This window comes from Pleurodeles waltl, chromosome 6 (assembly GCF_031143425.1).
Source record: "Pleurodeles waltl isolate 20211129_DDA chromosome 6, aPleWal1.hap1.20221129, whole genome shotgun sequence".
Classification (NCBI taxonomy): Eukaryota; Metazoa; Chordata; class Amphibia; order Caudata; family Salamandridae; genus Pleurodeles; species Pleurodeles waltl.
In genome coordinates, this window is record NC_090445.1 from 1,422,176,368 (window position 1) to 1,422,190,669 (window position 14,302).

The 14,302-nt window shown below is 44.1% G+C and overlaps 1 protein-coding gene across 1 annotated transcript in view; it reads right to left on the bottom strand.

The window, feature by feature from the left end:
• Positions 1-14,302, bottom strand: part of LOC138302144 (cysteine-rich motor neuron 1 protein-like) — a 106,238-nt gene that overhangs the window by 42,177 nt on the left and 49,759 nt on the right. The window contains exon 4 of the mRNA XM_069242507.1: positions 3,081-3,323. Within this exon, the coding sequence (XP_069098608.1) occupies positions 3,081-3,323 (243 nt within the window). The remainder of the gene's footprint in view (positions 1-3,080; positions 3,324-14,302) is intronic.

The following is a 14,302-nucleotide window of genomic DNA, read 5'->3' on the forward strand; positions in this document are numbered from 1 at the left end:
TCAGATGCTTTCTTTGTTTGATGAGCCATAACATTTTTGTCTTAAGGTGAGTTGTGGAAAGAAAATGCCACCACCATTTCATAGGGAACACCTGTCCCCACAAAATCGTTCTTGAATTTGTTGATAGCCCAATTGACAACCAAAGCCACCATAGCTATTACAGAATAGTTACATTTGCATCTCTTAGTGAAGTTGAAGCAAATGTGATAGCTCGTTCTTGACCTGTATGAAAAAAAACTAATTGTTTTGAGCAGGTGTTAATTAACCACATTCTGCTTACCTAGAAGAAACCCTTGGAGATCAGGTACGTTCTTTAGATTCCTCTTTATCTGCTGAATTTCCTTTTCACATTACTTGTCCCATTTGAACCCCACTATTTCCTTTAGTAACTCTCTCATGGAACTGGACGCTTAGTCAACCTGGCAACACGCCCATATAAAATTCAAGCACATCAGTGAACTGCAACGAATTGCTCTTTGTCCATGTCATTGAGTTTCACTATATCTTTGAACTGTATTCTTCCTCAGAAATGGTTGTTAACCTGGATCATGATTTAAAAATTATTTTAATTTTCCTACCTTCCATCTCAATCAAATCTGAGGGATTACTGATACTTTTAAATCCAAGCTGCAACAAAATCTCATCACACACATCTTTAACTTCTTTTCTTCACTACATAGTGACTACTATTCCACAGCTGTTCTCACTGCAAGACAATCTATTCATTTGGCCATATATCCAACCAGATCAAATCTATAATCTATAAACTTTGCTTCAATCTCTTTTACTCTACGATTTTTGCACACCCACTACTTTCACAGATTCTTTCCTGGGATTAACTGTCCTTTATTTTTCCGAAAACTCTGTCATGTTTTCTTTGCCCTTTGTCACTACAGTCACTTCGGAAAGTGGCCACTCATCTTTCAACTATAAGTTTTCTTGTACGTTTTCAAATTTACAGTTCAAGAGGAATCGATTCCTCATATAATCACCAGTTAAAGTTCCACATTTACAAGCTGAAGGCAATTTTCTGATTGTGATAATATATTCACCCACTGATTCCCTTCCCCCTGAAATCTTCACCCAAAATGACATTTCTCCAAAATGGTGTTTATCGTCGTTAAACGGTTATATAGTTTTTTGAGGCACTCACTATATTTTCGAAGGCCTCTGGTCTCATCCTGTTCAAGGTTTGGCAAATTGTGCAGTACCTCTGCCTCTCTGCTCCCAGGCAGTAAGTACAGTGAAAACTGTTGCTCCACACCCAATTGTGCCACGATGTCCTTGCAGGTTTTGAAACACATTCTCCCAATTTCCCCAGTGAAGATGTGACCCTCCAGGGTGACCCAGGAAAGATAGAGGTGTTACATTTTGCCTCGCTACTTCTAGAATGAATTTACTTGAAATACTGTAGTTAGTAGAATGGTAACACAACGTAACTTTTGAAGCACTTCATTAAGTTGCCTAAAGGCCATTCATTGTTCCAAAACATGGTGTTCGGATTGGAGAAGAACACAAAACGAAACTATGGCCAACCGAATTAAAACACTGAAAAAATGTATCAACCATCATATTCATTGTGGCAAGCTGCAAGACCTCTTTGCTTAGAGTTAAAAGAGCGTAAACAGGTACTTCTACTACCCAAAGTAGGTTAATGTAAAAGTTAGGAACATAAGTAAAATGTATTCTTAAGTACAGTGCTACCCATGGCCCGCTGGACTTTTCATCAGCATATGCTTTAATGTGCCCACTGTCGCAGGAACTAAGGCTAGTTCATGGAAGACCATCAGGGGCGTAGCATGGTCATTATGATTGGGGGGGAGGGGGAATTGTTAGCTTTAGATTTACCCACAATCACGCTGGCACATGATGTTAAAATAGATTATAGGACAAGCAAGGTGCACCAGAGGGGCTTAAGTGGCAGTGGAAAGGGAGCGGAATGCGGATTAGTAGCCTAAGTAAGAGAAAACGCAGTAGTTTGTGAACTAACCAACATTTTTAAAGTCTTTCTAAACAAAGAAAGGGAGGGAACGTGTGTTCGTTTTTGTCTGTGTTTATGTAAAACTCCTGTTGAAATTGAACAGACACGTCACCGTACCCGATTGAAAGCACCGGAATCCAACTATTTATCACAAAGTACATTTGTTAAGGGGGTGTAACAACCCCACCCCCAAACACCACTGAGGCTATGCCCCTGATGTGAAAGACTGAGGCAAAATCCCACCAACACCCAACTGCTGCAAGTATCCACGGCATTCATAGGTTTGCCTGTCACCACAGACACTTTAGGAATAAGGCTACTTCCACATTATGCAAGCTTTGTGGGGGCAAACAGTCTGCATCATAGGGAAATAGACCATACTCTTACTCGCCATACTCTTGTCATGTACCACCTGCAGATCAATGAAATATCTGTCATGCAGCACTGTCTTGGTTCTGGCTCGACAGTCACTAGTTGCTGCAATGGCCACAACGTCTTTAACTCCATTCTCATCATAGCACCATTAGTAAGCATGCAAAATGTAACGGACATGAGGCGCTCCTTGGAGACGTAGAGATCAGTAGTTCCTATATTTCTGCAATGCCACTTACACCACATCACCATCAGCAGAGCACATACCGAGGGCCCAAAGGACACACTGATCATCCATCCTTTCCTTCAATAACGTTACACACGCCACTCAGCAGTCAGTGTAGTACACATCTGTGGCTCTGTGCAACACTGCGACCCACTGTTCCTCCAATGCTTTTAAAGAAGTAACGTCTTATGTCTTGGGTCACACTCTCTAAACACCACCTCCACAGTTTTGCTTGTCTGCATAAACCTTACATAGGTGAGTTCCCCAACTCACCATGACGTGTACTCAACTACAAGTCTCAACTTGCCCGAAGGATTTTAGCACCTCTAATTTGTGATCAATGATGTGTTGAGGCGGTGTCACCCTTTACTCACAGGCTGCTTGTCAAACTTGTGGAAAAGAGAAATAGAAGACATACAACACCCTCCCTCCATTTTAGAATGGAACCTTCCTGCAGTGATGCACAAGAAACCACACGTAAATATCATAATATATTCTTACCCGGAACACATTTGAAATGATCACAGCACTTCCCAGGAACTCCTTCACCCTTTAAAATCATTTCCTTTTTAGTACTGTGCTGATCGCAGCCATGTTTGCATTTATCATAGTCGCAGGTGCAGAAGCTGGGTATGGTGGGGCAGCATTCCCCAGGTGGAATGTAAGGTTTACTGGCAACTGAATCCCTGGAGCAATTCCGCTGGGGCATCTCCGGACATGTTATGTTACCACAGAGTATTTTCGCTGAAAATTGAAAAAAAGTCAACATAATGTCAAACGTTATCGAGTTGTAACATTTTTTTTAAAAACAATAACAAGTTTATTAGTGTCTGAACATGGAAAAGAGGAACGGCAGTTGGTGACCACGTAAATCACATGTAGGTCAATAAATATGATCGTTTGCCTTCAGCACAATCGGTTGTATACTTGTTAAACATACAAGGGATGGTTCAATACTCAGACCTTACAGTACCCCATTCACCTAACTTGAAAAGGCAAAGATCCTTGTCTTCAGCACAATAGGTTGTATACTTGTTAAAAATACAAGGGATGGTTCAATACTCAGACCTTACAGTATCTCATTTACCTAACTTAAAAAGGCAAAGATCCTCTTCCACAACATTAATAAATGCAAAAGAAACCCCACTCGACCTTCCAGTCTTAACCTAAATTGTTGTTGAAATATTCTTTAGCCATTTGCACTTCCTAAGCCAGCAGTCATTCCTCCAATCTTTTAGCCGCCTCTCACGGGATGGTCCTGTAGGCAGTATAAATGAGCTAAGGAGACTACAATTCTGAGGAAAAAAGCATAGCCTGGGACCAACCTCAAATTCTTCCAAATCAGTCATATGTAGGAAAATAAACAATTCCCAATTTTCCACCGATACAAAGTCGACAATGCAGTTTGAAGTTATATATCCTCGGGCAATGAAAAGGCATGCTAAATGAAAAGCATAATACTATATTCACCATCTTGGTGTGAATAAAAGGGGTGGATACTGTGGTGCCCCTGGCACCCAGCCTCCGCTAGCATTTACATGGCAGTGAAACCACCATGTTATTGCCTGCAGAGAGAGTGGTCGTAATCCCCAGGGCAGCGCTGCTCTGGCGGATTTAGACGTCTGGCACTTCCAGGCCGTCTGGCAGCCGAAAAGTGGCAGTGCCACCGGTCCGACCGTGGTGCTTTCGTCACGGTCGTAATGTGGAGGCCGGACCACTACCGTGAGACTGGAGGTCCTAGGGCTGGCAGACTCATAATGAGGCCCTTCATGTTTGCCTGCTTATCGAGCAGTCCTTATGACAAATTCTTCTTGATTCTTATTTGCCATGTGATGGACATTTGTCGATGATAGCTATTATTATGATTATGGCTAATTTTCCCCTGCCGATGATACTTTATATGTATTTGCTTTTATGAATATTCTGAATTGATTGACATTCATTTTAAATACATTTCCACTGATTGTACTTTGAGTCCTGTCTTGTGTGGATTGTCTTGAGTGATTCTTCTTTTGCCTTTGGGTAAATTCTATAACTAATGTAGGGTTCTCGTCTGATATAGACTTATGCGTAGCCCCAATGGCATTGTGACCCAGGTACTGTTGCTGGAATAGCTCTCTGCAGTAGTGGGCCAGAAAGGTGTCTCTAAGCTAGGGCATGCTGATGCTGGTTTGGCAACTAGAATCTTACCAACTGGATATTTCACTTAACTAGGACTTTTCTGGATTCTGCCCCATTCATCTCGATGTCAGGCACCAAGTGGCACCAGCGATCAGGTCTAGGTCTCATCGTTGTTACCCCACTCCTCTTGATGTTGAGCACACAGGTGGTACCAAAGAGCAGTTCTGGATGTCAGACAGACTGTCATGAGCAGAGCCTCTCTGCTGCTCTTACCAAGTCATGTGCCTAACTCTGCCTTCCTCTAAAAACTGAGCACTGTTGCAACTCTAGGACTGGTGTACCTGGAGTTAAAGTGGTGATGAGGACCTGAGTCAGATGTTTGTATACAAGGCTTTGTTGTCCAAGTCATGGTGACTTAGACTATACCAAATTATTTAATGAACTCTGCTAATTTATATTTGGGGAGGGGCCTTAGCGCTGGGACTCATTGCCTCATGTTTAACACTGTCAATGTGGGAGACCAAATGAGGTAAATTTTGGGGTGTCCAAAATTTGGGGTACGATTTTTGCTCCACACTCTCACTACCATTAAAATTGGTATTTCTTCTGGGTGTCAGTGGGAAGAATTGTAGTAGTTTTAGCTAAGCAATGAAACGACCGCTGATGTGAACTTTAGAAAACTACAAATAGATATGCTAGACCATGTAACTTCAATTCAGATGTGTACTGCTCCGGATGCACTAGCTTGTCACCCTCGTCTAGTGGGGTTCAGAGACATATGTGACTAAGGCAAACGTTTCAGATTGTACAATCTTGCTTAGAGATTTAACAATGTGGACCAATAGGGGTCACTTTGGGGACATACACATTCTCGCCATCATGGACAGATAGATTTTTAGAGCTCTCAAGCTATACAAACACCCCTCACATTACACTTTCCTGTAATGGACCCACACATCACCCACATTGATACACAAAGGAAAGAAAATAGGATGAACAATAGTCAGAGAGACAAATATCCAAAGCTCACTATGCAACTAATACCTGCAAAATAGGGATGGGGGCACCAGGAGCACTGAAAGAAGGATGCTATACTAGGGCACAAATCACTTTTCACAGGCCCATAAAACACAATTTTTTTTCACAGGAACAGGCCCTACATGTATCTCCTGAACAAACAATACTTCAGCTAAGTGACATACTACACTTAAGTTAAGCGGGTGGTTGGGAATTATGGCGCTCTTACTGAGTCCCAATTGTAGTTTAAAGAGTTTCAAGGCAGCAGTTGCAACTGGTGCTCAACAAGTGAAGAAAACCACCCTGATTTCCTCAGTTATTGCATCCAAGATACTTTTGAAAACTTCAAGCACACAATGATTAGACCATGTAGTGTATTATTAGTGTCTCCTACTCAGGTGTATGGCCAGGTTAGTCAAATCACAGTCCCTTCTTATCTCTCACTTCATGCGCAACATATTTCAATCTTGACATATTTTTATATATGCATAACAAATGTTTTCAACCTCTCCTGTAGAATGAAGGAAAAACACCAAAAACACTATTTAATCTCCACAAATCAATACTCAATGTCAAACATAAATGTAATTTCAAAGCCACTTATAAGTCAGCGATGTCTCAACCAAATGGCTCATGATTTAATTCTGTCGCAATACATACGATACTCCGAGGCATATTTAAACAACATAGATCATATGGGTGCCAAGTTGCGTATGGAAAGTAAGTGAGAGTCACAAATAATTGTAAAATCTCGCAATATGCAAACTCAAGTAGAGGCATTGTCTAAAATACCACATATTGAGCTACGTCCGACCATGTCAGAAACAAAATGATACAGCGCTGTGGAATATGTAAAATTCCGACATGTATCTAGACATGTCACGTAATATCATGAATACTAGGCAAATCTACATTTGCCAATATTAAATCTGTATATGCCGCTATGTATAGAGTGTAATTTATGTCACTCTTGAACGTACCTTACGGACGAGTATATAAATATCTCACGTCTTGGCACGTATATCAGACAAATTTAAATGTAACAGAATCTGTAAGTGCTGCTACATGAAAAATGTAATATGTGTCACTCTTGAACATATCTTACAGTGTCCGGGTGCTATGTTAAAACCCCTAAAATCACAAACAAGTGACCATAGTGTATGTAATCGATCCCAGAACCATGTTCAATGTCCAACTAACAAGTGTGTAGTTACAAATAGCTGAATACGGCCGCCATCTTGAAATACAAACAATACACTTTATTGTGTTTACCAGCTTACATATACAGATTCCCTTCACTCTCAGTAAAAATGATTTTAAAAGTACAATGGACCTTACCACTCAATGATTATATGAAGACACTTGCGCTATAATAATAACACTATCAAATGTAAACCATAAAGCGTAGTCGTCAAAATTATCTCGATTTATACAGCATGTGATAAACTCAATTGGACTAGAGTAACCTGATGTTCAACTAAAATAAGTGTCACAAATGTAAGTTCAACTAAAGAGGCTATATCAGCTTAGATATTAATCAGGCCAAGCTCTGGGCCTTTATATTATAATGATACAGTTCAATTGTATCAAGAGGACCTCACCACTTCATTAGTGTTGCAGACCAATCTACAGTAACTAAGCCCTGCACGATATGATGTGACTGTCCTGAATTCAAAAACCTGTATTTTAATCAACCGTAAATTCCCATAATGTATATGATCAACAATGCTCCTATTAGTGTAAGAGGCACAGTGGGAGATAGTCCACATAGGAGGTTATATAAGGTCTTGTGACAAATACCAAGTCCAAGTGTTAAAGGAAAAAGTCAACCCCAACATTACTCATATCATATATACCAATTCAACAACCAGGTACATTTTTCCATATTGCTAACAAAGGGGGAAATCCCCTTCAACAATGAAGCCGGCTCGGAATGGAGCCGGCGGAGTTGCAGGGGTGCGACGGGTGCAGTGGCACCCATCGCGATTTTCACTGTCTGTAAAGCAGACAAGTGAAAATCTTTGTGGGGCCCTGTTAGGGGGCCCCTGCACTGCCCATGCCAGTGGCCCCACGGCACCCGTTCCCGCCATCCTGGTTCTGGCGGTGGACACCGCCAGAAACAGGCTGGCGGGAAGGCGGTAGGAATCCCCATGGCAGTGCTGCAAGCAGCGCCGCCATGGCGGATACCCTGGGCCAGCGGGAAACCGGCGGCTCCCCTTTTCTGACCGCGGCTTTACTGCCGCGGTCAGAATCGCCCAGGAAGCACCGCCAGCCTGTTGGCGGTGCTTCCGCCGCACTCCGCCATGGCGGTCATGGACCGCCAGGGTCAGAATGACCCCCAAAGTGTCTAAGTTAGTTATTTGTAATCATAGCATTCAAAAGCAAAATTTCCTACCATAGACACATCAAACCTACACAAACTTGTAACATAATTGCAAGATACTATGTATCCCAGTGATTATCAATATTTTCTGTTGTACTTCATCTTGTTAGTTGTATTTAGTAATATCCACATCACAGATTCAGTACCACAACCTAAAGGGCTCTAGATATAGTAGATTATACATAACTGTAACTGCCAGCAATGTATCCAGGTATCAGGTACCAACCCCAAATTATTAGATCTTGTATCTCAATCACCAAGATAATAATGTAATCCATGATCTATATTGAGACCTTCTTCAACTGCTTTGAGCCTCAAAATCCAGAGTGCTTTACATTGTCGGATCCGCAGTTCCCGGTTGCCACCCCTTTGATCTTGAATAACATCTATACCAAAGAAGGGGAAAAGTGTGTGCCTGAATTTTTCAAAAGTGACATGACTATCTACACAATGTGGAAGTGCAAGTCAAGAAAGCACATACAACAGCAATTGTATGGGACATACATCTCGATGAAGTAGCTACAAGGTACGCAAATCAAAACAGACACATTCACAGTCAAATGCAAAGGAGGCTAGCACAATTGAACACACTCTATGTCTGCACAAAGAAAACTCAAGTTGCTACAAATGAGACCAATATACAATCTATATCAAAGGAACAAATAAACACCAAACATGCTGACATTGGACCACACAAGATTAAATACTTACCACAACAAACAGAATACAATGCTATGACACCCCAATTGCATTAACACACACATATCTATACAGTCAACATCTACCTTTGTCTTGGGGGACACCAGCACTGCCCTCAAAGTCGGATATTGCAAACAACAGTGAACAGATCAGCAAGCAGACTGAAACACACACAACTGTCCGCATACAAGCCACGTTACTCAAAAACTACATAAAGGTAGAAAAGGAATTGTAGGACAAATGTGTACCCAACAAAACTTGAATTTATTAAAGGACAATTGTTCTAGAGCAAAGGCCATTGGCCAGTTTAATTTTGATGTCCATGCACATCACTTTGCCCACACTTGACTCCTATTACTACCAGGGAACCTCCACAGAAAGGAGCATCAAGTGGGGAGACAGGCACCTCAGGGATCATTCTTTGGGGGGGGGAGTTCGTATTTGGGAAGTGTGGGTTTGGGAGGGATGTACTGTTTCTTGGAAGGGGCGGGCTTCTTCTTGGGGACAGGGGTATAGGTGCTTGTAGGGGGGCAGGTGTGACAGAGGAGGACTTGGAGGTGGAAGGGATGGGTTGTGATGTGGGTCAAGTCCTCTTGAGTTTGGGAGGGGGTTTGGAGGAAACAGGGGGAAGGGCAAGGTCAAAAAGGAAACCCTCCTTTGGAACACAGGGATGGTCATCAGAAGTGGTTGGGGATTTGGAGGTTGAGGGAATGGTTGTCTGGAGTGTTGGTGTAGATGTCTTAGGTGTGTGTGTGTGAGGTATGCTTCTTTGTGGGTGGTGTCTGTTGCATGTGTGAGTGTGGGAATTTGCATGTCTTGGAGGGCTGAGAGATGGAGGTGCTGGGTAATGTAGTGGTGGAAGTCTGTGAGTCTGTTGGGGTGGTGTCTGCGGGTATGGTGGATGTGATGAATGTCTGTGTGTCTATTGGGGTGGTGTCTGAGGGCATACTGGATGTGATAGATGTCTGTGTATCTGTTTGGGTTGTGTCCGCGTGTATGGTGGGTGTGAAGGATGCGTCATTGGGTGTTGAGGTGGTGCTAGTGAGTATGCTGGATGTTGTGTGTGGGTTGGTAAGGGTTTGTGCTAAAGTGGTGGATGATGTTGTGTTTGTGGGTGTATGTTGAGTGCCTGCATGCTGTTGTGTCTTGTGGTGTTTGTGTTTATGTGTGCTGCTTGTATGTGTTGCAGTGGGTGCATGTAGGCGTGTCTGTGTGCTTGGGAAAGGTAGGGGAATGGGGGATTTGGATTGAGAAGAGGGAGGTAGAGGGGGGCGGAATATGGAGGATGACTGGCTGCCGTCAGTTAAGAAGTGAGAGCCTGAAAAGATCACTGTAGGCCAGACATGGTACTATGAATGCCTACCAGGAAGGCAATGGTTTACTGAAGGTTGCTTGCAAACCCCTGGATGGTATTTACAATAGCAGTCTGACCCACGGAGATGTTCCTCAGTAGGTCATTAGCCTCCTCACCCGGGGCAGCAGGGGTAACAGGGGCTGGGGCAGAGGTGCCTGCGGCAAAGAAGATGCCCACACTCATGGGTGAGCAGGATTGGCCAACTGGGTGGGGAGCAATAGGAAGGGTGGCAATAGAACTGGGGGTGGCAGATAAAGATGGTACAGGAGAAGGTCCCGATGGGTCCGCCACCAAGAGGGAGTGGCCACTGGTGGAAGAATCTGATTATGAGGATGTAAATCCAGTCTCCTCTGTGGCACCCCCCTCACCCTTTGGGCAACTGGGTCCCTCTGTGTCAGTGGTGTCTTTACCAGAGTTACCGTGGCCAGATGCCTCCCAACTTGGCTGTGCCCTGTCTCCTTTGTGTACCTGGGATGATTCTGAAAATACAAAGAGGAAGGTCACCACATATTTCCAAAAACACTTGAAAACAGCTGTGATTAGCAAACACTAACATTACGTCTGGTAGGCCCCAAAAACAAACTACATCACAGTGGCTCCTATATGTACCATAACATATGCATGCATGGCATCTGAATTGTCAACAGTTGCCAACAAGCAAATCAGGATCTCAGACTACAATTTACTGGCTGAAGTTGTGCAATCACAGTAACCATTGAACAAGTAGGAGACCACATCACCTTCAATGCTTCGCCTCATAGAAGAAACCTAATTTACCTGTTGTCACCTTATAGTAGCCCAATACCAACTTCAGTGCCACAGATCCCACACTAGGTCATGCACACATCTATTTGTCATATACCCAATAACACAACAATGTGAAATGATGCTCCCAGAAAATGTCATGTTGCTGACAACAGTCAGTAGCCTGGAAAAGGTGACGTGGAATTATTCATGTCACAATGGAAACACATCAACAATGCACACTTCACCAAGCGAAATTTGTCACAATGGAGTGATGGCGATTGAACCATTGATGCTCAGATATGCCACAAAAAGGAATTGGCATGTACACTGTAGACAGAATTGGCAAATTGACAGGGAGATATGTCCCTCAAGTTCACAACATACTGATTCAGTAAGCCCCAGGGAATTCACCACTAATGTCTGGCACCCCTCACAATGACATACTCTGTTTGCACCTGTAGAAGCCATTAGCCCTTTGTATGTTGGAGAGGCCCAGAGATATGCAGTTACTTGTGAAGGACCTCAACATGTTGCAAAATGGGAAGAAACATCACTGACTCTATTTGGTTCTGAAAACCCAGATATCTGCAGATGAATGGTTGTAGCCAACCACATGTGATTCCAAATTAACTGCAAGTCACTCCATGATGCATGCCGATAGTCATGTGTCAAACCTTCCCCGTTACTTATGTGCAGAGCATTTTGCTACATGATGCCACATCTATGGCCTGGAAATGTACATAGTGGCTAAACAATCTAGTCATACATGTCTTGCCCCCCATTGCTACTGCAGTTGCACATGAAAATTACATGCAATGACGGGTGAGGGTCTGTGTCAGCCAACAATCAATGGTGACACACCCCTGTCTGTGGCACCACATGAAATGTAGCATCATTGTAAATGTCCCATTCCACACACAGGTAGGCATGCACATAGATGTGAGGGAATCCAGAAATGATTCCATGAACACAGGGATGACATGCATGACACAGTAGTGTCCACATTTTGTCAAAGGAGAAAGAGACACATGCTGACATGCTGGCAAAAGGAATGTTAGCAGCAGTGACAGCACATAAATTTTGTTAATAGACATTCCCTACTTACCAAGGAAAAGTACTGATCTGTAGCTGCACCCAAAGAACAATGTATGCTGTGTCACATCTATGATGGCCACCTTCACAATACAGATATTAGTTAGGCACCAGCACCGTTCACACGCTGAAAACAAGTACCCTATTGGTGGCAGATGACAACATACTCATTTGACCAGACACATGGCTCAGGACAGTGATTCATGACTTCCGTACCTTTGGCCTAAAACACTGAGGATTAGTGGTCTGTTGCATAGAGTTTACACCCATCACAACAACATACATTACTTGTTTGATCAATGTACAAAGCCTTGTTCTAGCCCTGGAGAGAGAATTGTTTGTGACTATATAAAGCTGTGTACTAGGTCCCTGGGCCAATAAGCAAGGCTCATCAGTATGCACCACATGACATATCTCGACAAACAGTCACTCATCTACTGTGTCACCTGGCTCATCCCTAATTGTCAGGGGGAAGATGGCTGCTATGCTAACCTCAAATGCCCATCAAGGGCTGGGTACACCACCACCAGGATGATGGACATTAGTTGGGGTAATGGTCCGATGAGCACCCCCGCCCACGTTGGGAGGACAACTCCAGCTGGACATCCGCAATCTTGCGGGCCCAGCGTCTCAGGTCCTCCCACCTCTTCTGACAGTGGGCACTACGCTGGCTGTGGCCACCAGGGTCCACACCTTCTGGGCGATGGCTCTCCATATCTCCTTCTTCTGATGGCCCTTTACCTGTAGGGATGCAAGAGACACATCATAAGATTACAATCACAAGTTTGTGCACAAATGGTTGTGTCACACATGTTGGAAATGGGGTCTTTGGTTGGCAGTCCGGTTATCCCCTGTTCAAGTAAGGACCCTCACTCTAGTCAGAGTAAAGGAAAATCACCCTCAGTTAACCCCGCTCACCCTCTTGGTAGCTTGGCACAAGCAGGCAGGCTTAATTTTGGAGTCTAGGTGTAAAGTATTTGTACTAACACACACAGTAACTCAGTGAAAACACTACAAAATGACAGGACAGAGGTTTAGAAAAATAGGTACGACACAAATCCACCATACACAAGTCAAGTTATGAATTAAAAAGCAAAAAGAGTCTTAAATCCCTAGAAAACAGTGCTAACACTGTTAGCGTGAAAAAGTACCCGGGTTGCGTCAAAATAACACCGCACGGGTGAGTGTGTGTCGGAAAAGACCAGCAGTGCACCGATTTCTCACTTGCAAGAGAGACCGTGCGTCGTTCCTCCTCCTGTCGGCCCGGCGTGTTGTCGTTTTACCTCTCTGATCCGGCAAGCACCCTCGGGTCCAAGCAGGCTTTGTGTTGGTTTTACGCTACCAGCAAGGACTGTCACACGACATCAGTCACACGGCATCAGGAAACCGCGCTATGTGGAGTTGCAACATTAACAGCCTTGTTCAGCAGGTGTTGTGCGTCGTGTCTCCAGCCACGTTGTGTCGATCTTCCAGCCATGATGATGGTGGAGCGTAGATTTCAGCTGCGAAGCTGACGGCGCGTCATTTCTCAGCGGCGTCGCAGAAGGTGCGTCAAAAATGTCCCCTCACATCAGTCTGTGCGTGGACTTTCAGTCTTTGGCTGCCAGCTTCCCCTTTCAAGGGCCCAGGAACTGGATAGGGCACCACTTGGCAGGGAAGGAATCTCAGCAGAGAGTCCAGGTGCTGGCAGGGGAAGTCTTTGATGGCCCAGAGACTTCAACGACAGGAGGCAAGCTCAGGTCAAGCCCATGGAGATTTATTCACAAGCAGGAATGCACAACAAAGTCCAGTCTTTGTCCCCTTTCAGACGCAGCAACTTCAGGATAGCACCACAAAACACAGTCACAGGCAGGGCAGCACTTCTCCTCAGCTCTTCAGCTCTTCTCCTTGGCAGAGGTTCCTCTTCATTTCCAGAAGTGATCTAATTTTCAGGGGTTTGGGTGCTCTTCTTATACCCATTTTGGCCCTTGAAGTAGGCCTACTTCAAAGTAAAGTCTCTCTTGTTTGTGAGATCCTGCCTTGCAAAGGCCAGTCCCCAGACACACGCCAGGGGGTTGGAGACTGCATTGTGTGAGGGCAGACACAGCCCTTTCAGGTGTAAGTGGCCATTCCTCCTCTCCCTCCTAGCACAGATGGCTCATCAGAATATGCAAGCTACACCCCAACTCCCTTTGTGTCACTGTCTAGAGCATGGGTACTCGCAAACATTTTCCCAGGGGCCAAAAAGTTTGGTCTGTGATGTGCCTGGGGGCCGCATTGATACCAGGGCTGTGGCGGCCGGGTGGGGTTGCTGGGGGGATTGGTGGCAAA